The 15,597-nt window shown below is 37.3% G+C and overlaps 1 protein-coding gene across 3 annotated transcripts in view; it reads right to left on the bottom strand.

The window, feature by feature from the left end:
• Positions 1-15,597, bottom strand: part of cabp2a (calcium binding protein 2a) — a 32,387-nt gene that overhangs the window by 4,603 nt on the left and 12,187 nt on the right. The window contains exons 1-7 of one of the 3 annotated variants that reach the window (XM_077246481.1): positions 10,007-10,120; positions 8,320-8,535; positions 4,156-4,186; positions 3,318-3,452; positions 3,076-3,185; positions 1,925-2,072; positions 141-280 (exon numbers count right to left, since the gene is read on the bottom strand). In XM_077246481.1, the coding sequence (XP_077102596.1) occupies positions 255-280; positions 1,925-2,072; positions 3,076-3,185; positions 3,318-3,452; positions 4,156-4,186; positions 8,320-8,535; positions 10,007-10,048 (708 nt within the window). In that variant the 5' untranslated portion in view covers positions 10,049-10,120 and the 3' untranslated portion in view covers positions 141-254. Of the gene's footprint in view, positions 1-140; positions 281-1,924; positions 2,073-3,075; positions 3,186-3,317; positions 3,453-4,155; positions 4,187-8,319; positions 8,536-10,006; positions 10,121-15,597 lie in introns of those variants that run through there. The other 2 variants (XM_077246479.1, XM_077246480.1) reach the window with 2 other exon arrangements.

The following is a 15,597-nucleotide window of genomic DNA, read 5'->3' as shown; positions in this document are numbered from 1 at the left end:
GAGGAAACCTCTTCAATAAATTAGTTAAGTTGTTGTGGTCTAATTTGACTTAGTCTTTTTAGGTCATGGTTAGTTGGTCGGAACATAGTTTTCCTCTTTGTCATAAAAACAAGCCAATGTATGAAATAAAGGTCTCTGTATGGAGAAAGAGTATGGTTTAATTACTTAAGGTAGTTAAAGAAGACATTATTTCACTCTTCACATTAGGAGTTGGCAAACTGATGGTTTTCTCCCTTTGTCATGAGTCCTCTAAGTTAGCGAGACATCATTCGGACAAACTCTGTGGAGGGTAAGGTGAAAAATAGTTAGTTTGTCCATGCAAAAAAAAAAAAAAAAAAAAACTTCTATAAAGAGTAGAACTTTATTTGATACATTATATGTGTAGGTCACCTCAATTTAAATAAATGGTCTTTTTGGCCTGGGGAGTAAGTTTTAAGTTATGAAAAAATGCTTTTTTATATCATAAGATTAAGGGAAATGTTATTTCTCATTTAACATTAATGCATACAGTTTCATCCATTAAACAATGTACTAAAAAGAAATAATAAGAGACGAAACGTTCCTCTTCAATTAATCAGCTGAATTATCAAAGTACTTCAGGTTTGCAAATGTCTTTGCAGTGCATCCTCTTGAATCTACATTAGTGCAAGCTTTGTATATTTATCAACATGCCATATAAATATAATTTACTCATACCATATGCATCTTTTATATATATTAAAGGTGCAGTGTGTGATTTTTAGCGACATCTAGCGGTTCGGCTGCGAGTTCCACTGAGGGCTCAGCCCACTGTTCACCCCTCCCTTTCGAAGAAGCTACGGTGCCTGAAACTGGACAAACATATTGTTGTCTGAGACAGCAGAGAATAGCCAGAGTAAGCCAAGAGTGTGTAACATTGTCACTGTTTCTGTACTTCAGTCCATTATAAACCACATCATGGATAAAGTTTACAAAGCCATAGTCAGGTGAGGATCAAGGGTCTTAATATATAATATAATAATAGTAATCAGCTGATTGTCTCACAAACGTAACCACATTTACCCCCACATAGCAAACCCATAATACAGCGAGGGAGAAGAACCACATGAAACTATGCAACTATATATTGTTTCTAACAGGAAAGTAAAAGTTTAGCTGGCTCAATATGATCTGTTACTGTGGCTGAGCTGGTTAAAGCGTAAAGCCTTGTTTAACCTCGACGCTCCGCATGAGCCCAAAGGTGCGTGCAGCAAAAATGGCATGATTGTACAGCGCGGGCGCCTAGACACCATTTACTACACACAATAGGCTTTTTTCTCTGATTTTGAAAACTCATCGCGATCGACTTAAAATGCTTCCAAGATCGACGGGTTGGTGATTCCTGTAACGTTACTGTTTTACGGTCAATGACTAGAGTACTAATCAGCTGTCTCACGAACGTGCAGCACATTTATCCCCACATAGCAAAGCCATAACCCAGCGAGGGAGAAGAACTAAGTTACATGAAACAATCCAACTACATATTTTACACCACTGACAAGGGAAAAGTCACTACTCACGGTGTTTATGGCTAGCTTCTAGCTTTCTGCTGCTTCTCTTTCAAGGTACGAAACGCGCTCTGTAACGCTGTTTGTTCGCTGTCGGCTACAGTAGAAACATGACGTCACAATATGTCGACCTTCATAGAAGGGGATTCCCGCGGTTATGTAGATATAAATGTCTCATTCTAAGGTAATAAAAACATTACGGTTTATTAAGTAAGTTCTTTATACACCACTGAAAACATAGTTATGGATGTCATATTGCATTTCTGTTAATAGATACTCAATTTTTTTACACATTGCACCTTTAACATAAATACAGGCTATATAATGATTTACCTGAATACACATGCAAGAATCAGTTCAAAATTCAAGAATCTATAGAGAAAAATTCCCCTTCTAACCTTCAAAGTCAACCAGGCCGTCTCCATTGAGGTCAACATCCCTGAGGATCTCATCAATCTCTCTGTGGTTGAGCTGCTCTCCCATCAGCTTCTTCATGGCTTCCCTCAGTTCAGCCAGACTGATCTGACCATCTCCATTGGAATCAAACTGAGAGAAAGAGATCAATTCAAAGAATAGTTTAGAGAGAAAAGTGTGACTTCAGAAGACTTGGGAATACAGTATGCCGTTGACTACTATGGTGCTTTTTAGTGATTTTCTGCTATAGATTTCTGCTATAGATAGAAGTCTATCATGTCTACACCTGGGTGTGAACAGCATTAGGATGCATTAAAGAAATTTAAAAATTTGCTAATTCGACCACTCCAGACACGTCAGTGCGTCCGCCATCTTGCAATGGTCAGCGTGTCGTCATTCACAGTAAAAATCAATGATGTCACAACATTGCGCAGCTTCTCGTTGTGAAACCACTGATAATTTAATTCCCAAAGAAATTAGATAATGTGAGAATGTGTGTTTAAAAAAAAAGAAAATTATAAGTATTAACTCAATATTAGGCTACACGTCTTTACTACGTTACTTTTAATGTTCTTACTTTTTTGATCAGTTTTTAAAGAGCGACTCAACCCCTGGTTAGAGCTTGACTCCACCCACTGGCAATATTTGAAAAATGTTGAAAAAGTGTTTTAGGGTTTAGTTACCCTTTAATTTTTCTCACAAAGCTGACGTCTTTGTCTTGTTGTATTGAGTTAAATCATCTACTTTCACATGCGTCTAACTACTGTTGCAGTCTGCAGATGCTCAGTCAACTTGCTCTCGAATGTTCAAGGACCGGCTTTGACCGCTCCAATATGGCGGACGGCTTACTTACATATATATATATATATATATATATATAATATATATATATATATATATATATATATATATATATATATATATATATATATATATATATATATATATACATATATATATATATTAAAATAGAAAAACAGTTATTGTAACAGTTAAAATGCAATAACATTCACAGTATTACAGTTTTGTATGTTTGATCAAATAAACGCAACCTAGGTGAGCATGATTACTCAAAACATTTCAGTTAATTATAAAGGGGTTAATAGTTTATCTATACAGGTATTGGATCACCAACCTCTCTAAAAGCTTCTCTCAGTTCTTTCACTCCAATCATGTCTGCAGTCTCAGCCAGCATCTTTGGGCCCATCAGGTCTACAAAGTCCTCGAAGTCCACTCTACCACCACCTAGTGAACAAGCACAGGATCATGTAAGAAGTTATATTTATGCTCCTCTTGAGTGGGTTCTTGAATATAACTGAGTATAACTGAGATAATAATTAGCCAAAGTATAATGATAATGATAAGGTTGCCACTCACAGATCTGCTGACTGAGTTCAATCAGCTCCATCTCTGTGGGCATGTATCCCATCGTCCTCATGCACTCGCCCAGATCCTTACAGCTAATGAAGCCGTCCTTATCTTTGTCAAACTCGCGAAAGGCTTCTTTCAGCTCTGAAGGCAGAGAAAGAAAGAGAGAAAGAGAGCATCTTCCTGACTTTGTTGACATATATTATTTAATCTGCCAGTCCAAGTATTCTGAAGGATAAAGGTACGGCACTCATATAATTTGTAGAAGGAATAGTTCATCCAAAATTACTTGCACTTATGCAATTGGCAAGCCTAAGCCAAAGCATTCTTTTTCCTTATAAGAAGACAATGAAATCCTATAGTAAGCAGAGTCTGTCAAGCTCAGCCGTCCTTATGTCTTTTAAGGTGTGAGAGCAGACAGAAATGTAATAATTTCAGTCAAAAAGTTTAGAGACTGGAAAGAACCAATTCCATTTACTGTTATATGTACCATATATTATATATATATATATGGGGAAATGTGAATGAGAGCTATGGAACAATCTTTGAATTTCTTCTTTTGTGTTCCACAGAACAAATAAAAAGGCTTGGAAAGACATGAGTAAATGTTTGAGAAATGATTTTCATTATTCGAGTGAGTTATTCCTTTAAATGTATCTTACCAAGGGATTAAGAGGAGACTGAAGGTAATTTTTTATATATAAACAGAGAGAGGTAATGCCAAGAAGCCATGTGGAAAGAGGGAGAGAAGTCAATAAGCGAAGGAACCATATTATTTTGGTTGGTGGGAGGGGTTTATCGCTCTTAATGAAATAAAGCATATCAGTGATGTTGGATATTTCTGTACCTTCAATTTCCTCTGGCCGTAGATCTCTGTCCTGTAGTGAGTACAGATTTTAAAGAGACATACAGAGACAAACTATTAGGACAAACACATTGCACATTGATTACGTAGACAGCCACACACACATACATGCTTGTTGAACTGTCACTCAAAGCACATTGAATGAAGGAATGAATGAATGAATGAGGCATTTTAAATAGCGTTTCCATATGCACTACTGTACACCCAAAGCGCTTTACAATCATATCAGGGGTCTCTCCTCAACCACCACCAGTGAATGTTAGGTGGAGAGGAGAGAGTGATAGAGCCAATTCAGTGGATGGGGATTATTAGGAGGCCATGATTGGCAAGGGCCAATGGGTGGAATGTGGCCAGGGCACCGGGTTTACACCCCTACTCTTTTACGAGAAGTGCCATGGGATCTTTAATGACCATAGAGAGTCAGGACCTCGGTTTTACGTCTCATCCGAAGGATGGTACCAGGGATTGGTACATTGTGCCAGGTAGCCTCACGCACACCTGTCATTGTCGCTGAGGCCAACCATCTGCACACCGTTGCATGCACAAGGCTCTGATTACTGGTCATCACAGGTATGGGATTGCCCACATTTTAAATTAAGCTTCACACATAACGTTAATGTATAGCATTTTCTCTTCTCCTTTCCAGGAATTTTTTCATCTGATCCTGAATATTATGACATGTTCTTCTGAAGAATATCCATAAAATCCTGCAAGTTTGGGACTGTTTCAGTTTAGGATATGATTGTGAATTTAATATAATGTTTGTCTATGATTTTAACAACATATTTCCTAACATTAGAATAATCAATATTTTTTCTTAGAATAAACAAAGGTTTATTTTGTGCAGTTTTGGTAATCACACCTTGATAATATTAAGATCCTTAAGCAAAACCGATCAAGGAGCACAGTGTTATGATATTATGGATTATATCTGAAGTGATCTAAGCACAGAAAAGCACACACATTACGTGTCGTCAGATATTCATATTCGTGGAAATGGAGAAACTCAGTCATTAAAACATTATCAGCATAACTCCAAATATATAAAAAAGAACAAGCAGAGCATTTGAAATCTCATCTGAAACAACATTTACACATTACATAAGTGAGATAATAACAAATGGTTGAGTGATTTAGATTTTGATCTGATTGACTGAGCCTGTGTTTTGGCAGTGGCCAGCCAGAACATATTCACACAGCTGGGGAGTATTTAGGCTGATTACTACCATGAATTGGCAAGCATGATGAAAGCAGCAGTAGGATAAGGTCACTATGGTGAACAGATTACAAGGGTCCAGGTTGCCAGGCAACAAATGGAGTACACATTGTATTTTTTGCGAAAATCAGGTATGTACAAACATAGTTTTGACATGGTCTGTTCAACAGCCTCACTGAGTGTTGCATATCCTCAGCCTACTTTAATCAGATAAGACAGAATATATTGAGATATTACTTAGTGATATTATTTGGGGAAAAAGGCTTAAGCTAGATAAATAAAATATGTCACAAACAATTTCAGGGAAATTTTCCATCGGTTTTGTCTTTATAGCCATTTCTGCAGCTTACACCCTGCCCAGAGTTTCTACACAAAAAGGATTCTGGGATTATCAGACAGATGTAGACATTGATATGAAACATTAAGCTACTATGACACTACACACTACTTTTTATCTTTATCTTTGTGTATTTGTATTTTTGTATTTTTATCCACCCACCAGACTAACATAAGGATCTGATAGAACAGCCATTGGTAGTAAAAAAAAAAAAAAAAACTGTTCGCAAAGACATAATGATTGTCTTTTTCTGGTCCAGCAAAGATAAGAGGTTTAACTAAGATTGTCCCATGAGTAAAAAAGAACATTATGCTAATGAAATATATGTATATAGAAAGCAAAAGGATATTACACAGTCTCAGTCCCATTAATCAATACTTTCGGGTACAGGATCTAAATTACAATCTTCAAAACTACTAACTTCTTCATTCACCCAAACCTACTTCACTGGTTTTCACATTCAAGCAGAGGTGTACAGTGAGCATTAAAGGTGCAATGTGTAATGTTTCTGAGGATCTATTGACAGCAATGCAATATAAGATCCATAACTATGTTTTCATTGGTGTATAAAGACCTTGCAAAATGAACTGTTATGTTTTTATTACCTTAGAATGAGACATTTATATCTACATAACCGCGGGCGCCCCCTTCTATGGAGGTCGACAAATTGTGTCGTCATGTTTGTACCGTAGCCGACAGCGAACACACAGCGCTACAGAGCGCGTTTCCTCACTACCTTGAAAAAGAAGTTGTCAGTGGTGTATAAAGACTTACTTAATGAACCGTTTTATTTGTATTACCTTAGAATGAGCAGTTTCTGTCTACACACACCGCGGGTTCCCTTACATTGAAATGCGTCGACATGTTTCTATTGTAGGCCTAAACAGACAAACGCGTTTAGTTACTATGTTGCTCTTCGTGCAAGGAAGCAAGCTTAGTTCAGCGAATAAAACACTGACACAATGATGAACAAGTAATAATAATATTCTCAATAACATATAGTTTTACTGAATAATTAAGTAAACATAATTTCTTAATTTATCTTTATAAAGAAACCTCATTGCTGAACTGGCTACTCTCTGCGGTCTCAGACGATGACATATTTTCCTGTCGGCCACCGTAACTTTTGTTGGTTGCAATTCGTAACCTCACCACTAGATGCCGCTATAATAAAATTAAAATCACACACTGCACAGTTAAAAGCAGCAGTCCGTAATGTTATTTGTGTTCAAAATTGTCTAATAATTTATTTTAATGAGCGAGTACATCATGAATCCATTTTATTCTAACCGTGTTTTTGTCTTATCCTGAGTCACTATGGTACACCTATAATAAGTGTTTATATTGGGACTATTTTACACTGGTTCGGGTTGCACCGCTGCGGTGTAGCCCAGTGACTCGTCATAGGCATAATGACGCAATCCTCACACTGATTGATAAAGCCTCACAAATAACATGCAAGTATTGAGGTCCCAGACACCAGTCATTTTGTAATAGCCTATATTTATTATTTCTTCCCTACACACCAGTGTGAATACTGATATTTTTGTTATTGCATTTCAAATAGGGCCAATTAGGCTACTATTAATTACGTTTTTAACTTACAAACAGCCTACTGATGTTTTTGTTAGAGTATTTACAATATTATACACTATTATTTGTGCATAAACATATCTGGTTATAGTAATAAACATACTGTTTGATTAAAAACAAAACATTTTGTCATCCTTTCTGCAAGCTTACAAGAGCGATAAAATCATTAAATGTGAAGAGGGGCCCTAAAATATTTTCTTGGGAAAAAGGGGGTCTCAGACAAAAAAAGGTTGGGAACCACTGCTCTAAGCGATGTCACGCGTTTTTTAGGCCAAAACATTTTTGTCACATACATCAAACATCTCCTCACTATCCGCCAGCTGCCTGTCGCCTGAACACACTGTAAAAAAACGCGGTCTCTGCAGACACACCAGGTTCCACAAACGGCAACAAAAACAAACTGGGCTAACCCGCACCACGAAACATAACAAACTGTTCCAGCCAATAAACGACAAGAAGGGTTTGGGGGTGGGGTTTGGGGGGTTAGTGCGTGGATGAGGAGGAGGGAGGGTCTAGCTAGCCTCCGTTTTGTTTCACAATACTTCGAACGTCAACAAGAATTGACGTCACCCGACATCGCTTAGAGCACCTTTAAAGACATTCTGATCTAAAAATGACTGGTTCATACTTGGGAGTAATGTTTTATAACAGATTGCATTTATGTCTATTATGGCCACTTTAAAGTGAAGTTTTACTTTTAAGTGCATTTATATTTATGACCATATATTCTTAAAAATGCTGCATGAAGGACTTGGCAACAAAACCTGACCTTGACTCTCTTTTGGACAAGTTATTCCTCTGACAACGGTGAATCACATTGCACAACATCCTCTAATATGTGAGAAGACGGGGTCATTATGGAAGTAATGGGGTATATGACTGAAAATGGAAAATACAGACAATAATAATGAGATTCCCTGATGGAATTCTGACACTGACTTTCTGTGTCCTCACCATGCATTTGTATAAGAAAGGTGCATTTATAAGTGTGTGTACATACGATTTGAGACTGAGCGAAGCTCTGTCGGAGGAAGACGCAGGCAGGGCCCACGATGTTGTGTAGCATTGTGCAATTCTGAACCAGAGCATTTATCGGCTCCTCAAACTGCTGCCCATCCCCCAACTCTTCATCATCCTCATCCTCCGCTGCATCACCGCTGCTTCGTAACATGGCGGCTGCCAATGGCAGGCCACTGCCTTCCAGGGGCGGGCCCCCCTTTGCAAAGTACCATTTTATTACACACCAGACAAAAAACAAAAAAATTGCAGTCTGACAAGTTCTAATGCTGAAAATTTTACACTACTGTATGTGGTGAAATTATCTGTCAAAAATCATCCCACTGATGTCTATACTATAAATTACTTCTGTTTAAAAATTGTTTTTTTTTAAAGAATCTGTTAAAGGGATAGTTCTCCAAAAAATGTCAGTCTTTCTTCCGTGGAACACAAAAGGAGAAGTTTAATGAAAGTGGATGGGGATCAGGAGCAGACGAGCTTCAAAACAGCACCATACAATCATAAATGCCAATGAAGTTTGCTCTATATTACAAGTCTTCTGAAGTCATGCGATTGCTTTGTGTGAGAAATCTTAAAAATCTTGCTTGACAGCCATGGTCCCCATTCACTTTCATTGTAATAGTGCAGCTTGGACATTCATGCTATATATGCATGGATGAAAGAAAGTCATGTTTGAAACAACATGAAGGTGAGTAAATAATGACAATTCAATTTATCATTTCATAGATACGACCATTCAAAAGTTTGGGTCAGTAAGAATTTTTTTTTTTTTAAGAAATCATTTTATTCAGGAAGGGTGCGTTAAATTGACCACAATGATGAAAATAAAGACATTTAGAATGATTATTAAAAAATATTTTTAAATGAGAATAGTTCTTTTTACGTTTTTGTTCATCAAAGAATCCTGAAAAAAATGTTTCAAGGTTTCCCAGAAAATATTAGGCTCCACAACAGTTTTCAACATTGATAATAATAAGAAATGTTTATTGAGTACTAAATCAGCAAAATCATTTATGAAGGATCATGTGACACTGAAGACGGGAGTAATGGTTGCTGAAAATTAAGCTTTGCCATCACAGGAATGTTTTAAAATGAATTAAAATAAGTCAATCAGTTGTCTTAAATTTAATAATATTTTACATTATTACATTTTTGGTTACACTTTATTTTAAGATGTCATTGTTACAGTGTAATTATATATTTAAGTACTGAGTAATGTACTTACTATAGGGTTAGGTTTTGGTTGAGGGTTAATTGCATGTAATTATGCATACTACTGTTAATACTATGGTAAGTAGGCCTACATGTAACATATGTAACAAGGACACTGTAAAATAAAGTGTTTCCCAGTTTTTTTTAACTGTATATTTATGAAATAAATGCAGTCTTGGTGAGCATAAGAGAAATCAAAAACATTAAAAAAAATCTTACTAACCCAAAACTTTTTTAAAGTTCGGTGAACTGTCCCTTTAAGTTTGTACACTATTAGTAATTTTTCTGAATTCACACAGTTGATTTCAATACCTATACATACTTTATGCCAAATATCAAATATGCATAAATAGTAGTTTTCTAAATCAGTCTTACTAAACTACAACTTTCAAAAAACAATAACCTATAGACTACATCTACACCCTTTTTAAAAGCTCATTTAAAAACAGATATCTTACCTTCTTCATACTGCTTCTTTTAGATGGTTTTGCTCCCATCATTTGTATTTCTCTAATTCTCACTGCTCCAACTCTTTCTTGTCATCTCTGTCCCTCCCTCTGTCTCTCCCCCTCTCTCTTTATCACTCCCTCTTGGTTCCTGTCCTCAGATTATTACATAAACTTTGTACAATCCCCGTCATCAGAATATCCCAAGTGGGGGTGGAGTTGCTTAAGCAAGAGGTGATGGCTAGTGATGTTTAAACCACTAAAAACAGTCACGCCATGTTTTGGGATCAGTAAGACCTGCTCCCTCAGCCAGAAACAGTTTTTCCTGGGTTTTCTGAGTGCTCTAATCCTGATGCTCTCGAATCTTGTATCTGTTGTCTATTTTCTCTCTCCCTCTGCATGTTCTTTCTTTCCCCTTTCTTTCTCTTGCCATGCTATTTCACATCCTCATGTTGCCTTGTGACAGACTCTAATCGCACTGCAAGTGAATGTTCTGGCATGGTACAGAATAGAAAGGGATGGAGGGATGAGGAGAGAGAGAGAGAGAGAGAGAGAGAGAGAGAGAGAGAGAGAGAGAGAGAGAGAGAGAGAGAGAGAGAGAGAGAGAGAGAGAGAGAGAGAGAGAGAGAGAGAGAGAGAGAGAGAGAGAGAGAGAGAGAGAGAGAGAGAGAGATAAACGAATGGTGGGCCAGGCAGGGGTGGGAAAGGTCTTCATAATCCGCTGCATTCCAGATTACATGGTGAGAGCAATGCAGCTGGCAGTGCTGATAAGGGAATGTAGGGTTGTAGAAAGATTGTAGAGAGCAGGTATCAGATGGTTTTAAGAAAGGCGATGAGCCACAGCGTCAGGGGTTGGAGGTCAGAAGAGAGGATAAATGGATGGGTAGATGAAGTCAAATGAGTACTTATTGTAAGTGTTTGTAAAAATGACCAAATTTTTTTTACAAGGATATAATAGCAATAGAGATAGAGTGTAGATCCAATAGAGATGGAGTGTAGTTGTCACCAGGGCCATGCACAGACATTTTGGAGGCACCCCCTAATAAAAAAATAAAGTTACATATTGTTGATCGAATTTTAAATAATGTCATTAATTAATTAAAATAAGAAGGCCGATTGCATTACTGCAGCGCAACGAAGGCTGTCCCAATTCAAAGGCTCCTTCAAATCCAGCCTTTGTTTCCTGTGCAATGAAGGATACAACAGATGGATACTTCGAGTCCTTGTCTACCCCCAGAATTCATTGCGCGCCAGTGACGACAGGATTTTTGAGAGAGAGAAATATGCAGAATTACACTTTTAAATGAAAGCATTGGGTTTCAACTCACTCAAATATCCTATGTAAAAAAAAAAATGAATTGAAGGTGCAGTGTGTGATTTTTAGCGGCATCTAGTGGTGAGGTTACGAATTGCAACTAACAAAAGTTACTTTTTGGAAGCTGCTAGGGACTGGAAAATGCTGGCTGATCTTGATCAACGGCTTATTTGTCCACCTGACACTGCCACCACTAACCTCCGACCAGATATTCTTTTGTGGTCTGGATCAGCACGCATTGTTCACCTGATAGAGTTAACAGTGCCATGGGAGGATGCGGTAGATGAGGCATATGAGAGGAAGAAACTGCGGTATGCTCATCTGGCCACTGAAGCAGAACAGCGAGGAAGGAGAGTCCGGGTTTATCCAGTGGAAGTGGGTTGTCGAGGATTTGTGGCACACTCCACAACCCGGTTCCTCAGAGACGTCGGATTCAGTGGCCAAGAGTTGCGTCGCACAGTAAAGAACTTATCTGAAGCGGCAGAGAGGAGCAGCAACTGGCTGTGGTTGAGACGGAAAGAGTCTGGCTGGCTGTGTACGGCCGCCATGCTACGGTTTTGTAAAATTCTTGAAAACTTGAAGAGTCTGATGGTTTATTTGTATAGTTAGCATTGTAATATTATGTTCCTGTGTATTTTGCGTGAATGAGGATTGGTGTCTGGACAGGTAGTATGCCATACGGAACCGTTGCCACTGAACCTGCTTTAATGACGGCAGTGGTGCTGGACAGCCTTAGTCAAACGGGTTGGCGCGTATGATCAGGTTGTGGAGAGGTTGTGAGAGATTGTGGTTAGGTCGAAGGAGCAGCCTCAGCAGCAGGAGGGATGTAAAGGTCAGTAAGCTGGGCTGAGTTGAGTGGGGGACGGAGGGGGGTGACTCTGGGACGCCAGAGTCACTGTCGAGCCCTCTTGAGGTGTCGTGGGCTAGTCGACGAAACACTGAGAAGGGAAGGTGCCCACTTGAAGACCCTAGAGTTGTTCCCTACTCATCTCAATCCAGAGGGTTGTTATGGGGGGACCGCACTGTGGTTGCAGCCGGTGTGTGTGCTGACGCGCAAATAGACTGCAGCTATTAACACCAGACAGAAGGAGATTCACATCACCATATGGAAAGTAGCGTAAATGGATGGAGAAGCATAGGTTACTGAAAAGGTTACTGTTTTTCCCCCCCAGAGATCTCTTGGCCTTTTCACCAGAAGAAAGATGAGTTTTTAGACCAGATCAAGGTATTACTGTATTCAATCACACATGCAGTATTGTGTAATCTCTTTAGATACCAAGCTAGATAAAAAAAAGTATTTCTTTCTCACTCTCTTTAACCATAACTAAGATATTTCAAGATTAAATTAAAGTCTGTCATGTAATACAACAGAATAGCATTTCAATAATATCACATTGTTTACTAAAGTAGCCTAGATCTAGAAAAAACAAGCACAAGGGCAGTGTTAATTCAATGATTTATGCAGCGTGGCCTTGTATGAATATGAATGATTTAAATATGAATTACTGATGAACTATTTATAAAAGAGGAATCTTTAACATCCAGTAGAATAACAGAGCATTATATTTTGCTTTCTTCACAATTCTTTGTATTTACCCTCAGCAGCTGCATTATGGAAAGATAACCACTAGGAGGCACCAAACAAGCATGTTTGTGATAGAGACCCATGCGGAATTGATTGTGGGGAGAAATGTACAGAATTGTGGGAATTTAGTATTCAATTAGTAAAATAAAAAATAAAAAAATAAACTAGTTTTAAATAGGCCTAGAAAAAGTACCAGACAAGACTCTCACCTGACTTCCTGTGTGTATGTTATTTTCTTGTTTTGTTTTGTTCTAAAGGCTTAGTCCGTAAATGCTTAAAAATAGTTTTGTAGACATATGCAAAATGTGTGTATGTACAAAAATATAACTATTTATATTAGCATTGATAAGCAGTCAAAAAGTGAACAAATCAGAAACTGGCCAATCACAATAAATAATCAAATGACGCAACGTCACTTGCTTTCGTCCAGAAATTAGCCCATAAAATGTCTAAACGGAGAAGAAATTTAATTCTTCTCTTTCCATAGGCTAAATAAAAACTATCATTATCAGAGGTAACTTTTCAAGTTAGTAAGCTTTTACTTTACTGGGTCATAAAACATGCTCGTGTTGAACGCCAGTTCAAGAAAGACTTTCAATTAGTGAAGGATCTCGAAAAAGGCAAAAGACTTAGCCTAACAACAGGGCCACAAATAAATTTGCCACAATGAAGCAGTGGGAGATAAAGTTTCATAAGTAGATGTTGTGAAATGAGACTGTCCAATTATCTTAAATGGCATACTGTTTTGGCTTGACAAGTGTTTGATTGTGAAAACGTAGCCTAGGCTTAAACAACTATAAAACCAAACCAATCTCTGTTACCTTAAATTATATGTTTATCTCTGTAAAGCTGCTTTGAAACAATCTACATTGTTAAAAGCGCTATATAAATTAGGATGACTTGACTTGACTTAAACATATGGTTATATGAGAACTGAATTGGAAACTTAAAAAAAAAACATAGCCTACCTTTATTTTTGATTTTTGTTACTTTTAAGAAACGTTTTATACATATATTTATAATACATATATTTTATTGTTTTGACATTGTTTTGTCCTTACGACCTAAATTCTGTTTCACAGTATGACTCATTTTATTTCACGGTAACGATATATTTCGCGATAGGCTAGTTATTTATATAGTTATTCTTGAAAAACCAACAAAAAGGGCTTTATGTAATAAATAACCCCAAATACTTTCGAAATGAAAACCTAGTTTGATTTTTCTATTATTTGGTAAATTATTTATTTGGTAAACTATTTTGATAGCTAAATATACTAAACAAAACACACTCATCAACTTTTAGATGAACTGCCCCCAACTCATAGGTGCAATTAAACTTTAAATAAAGTGTTGCTGAATAATTTTTCAATCTCATGTTATTGCTTTACTTAATCAATCAGTTTATAATATTGGCTATCTGAATATTTTACATTGAGCTATTCTATTCATAATAAATGAGTTACTTCCTTTTAATTTTGTAGGATATTAGTAATACTAGTTATGTTTAAATGTGTTCCCTGGTACATTTTTGCCATGTCTGCTTATTATACTGCGTTTTTAACGGGCTTGTTTGCTCTTTTTGTGATATCTTGTAACAGGTCACCTGGAGCTTTAATCAAGAGAAGTTCAGAAGTGTCAAATACATCAAGTTCAGAAGGGACTAGAAGGAGAGCAGCAGTATGAAAATTATATAAAATTTAAATTATACACACCTTCTAACTGCGTCATTATTTTAGCCCGGTGAACACTGACTCACCGCGCTCCCTCTCAGTGCGTGTGAATTTAAACTATTGAGTTTTCAGCTCATTGCTCTTTTCTCATTTGTATTCTGATGACATTGAACATATTGTTAATACATTTTATATATTGTATACAAGTTGTATGTCATAAAAATGTAATCTCTGTATGTTTTGCGAAAAAAACAAAGTTAAAATAAATAAAATAAAATAAAGTCGAATTTTGAGCTGTAACAAAGAGTATAGAAGAATAACCTTCAAGGTGGTAGGGCATTGGGATGCTCACCAGCAATAAGCACGTCCCAGCTGGGTTCGTCACTCATTTGGTTCCCCCGGAAATATTTCCGTTGTGGTCTGTGTTATTTGCAGTGCGTTTCTGTATTTGGTTGTGTTGTGAATATTTGGAGCACACGCGTGTTGTGAAACTGATGAAGATATTTTTTCTATTTGCATATGTTTTTTTCTATTTGCATGTGTTTTTTTCTATTTGCATGCGTTTTTTACTATTTGCACGCGTTTTCTTCAGTTGCAGCACATTGAGCTCCCTCGGCCACCGTAAACTCGCGCAACATAGTAATTTTGCCTCAGATACAGGATTATACATTCGCTTTAACAAGCAGGTTGTTCATTACCACGGCAACCGCTTGCTGTCATGCTGAATGCGATTTTGGTATTTAAAAAGTAGCTATGCATAAGAGACGGAAAGATACAGATAACTATACATTATTTAAGGTTATTTCTATTCGTAACGATATTGATATATGAACTGTTCTTGTCAAGTAAGCTTCAAGCTTTCCCCGTTGCGAAAGTGCACTCCTCTAAACTGTGGCCTACAGGTGCTGCGCTCTAGTTGATTGCTGCTCCTTTCCCCCCGAAAATATCACGTAAACAACAACCCTTTAGAAAACATAATTCCTTTATGGATCCTCTTGATTTGCTTTCTCCATGTTTCTTTCTTTGACAA

This window comes from Siphateles boraxobius, unplaced genomic scaffold, assembly GCF_051911475.1.
Source record: "Siphateles boraxobius isolate OS27281-9 unplaced genomic scaffold, OSU_SipBor_1 29, whole genome shotgun sequence".
In the NCBI taxonomy this organism is placed as follows: Eukaryota; Metazoa; Chordata; class Actinopteri; order Cypriniformes; family Leuciscidae; genus Siphateles; species Siphateles boraxobius.
The sequence above is the reverse complement of the archived record's forward strand: the minus strand, read 5'-3'. Positions and strand labels throughout refer to the sequence as shown.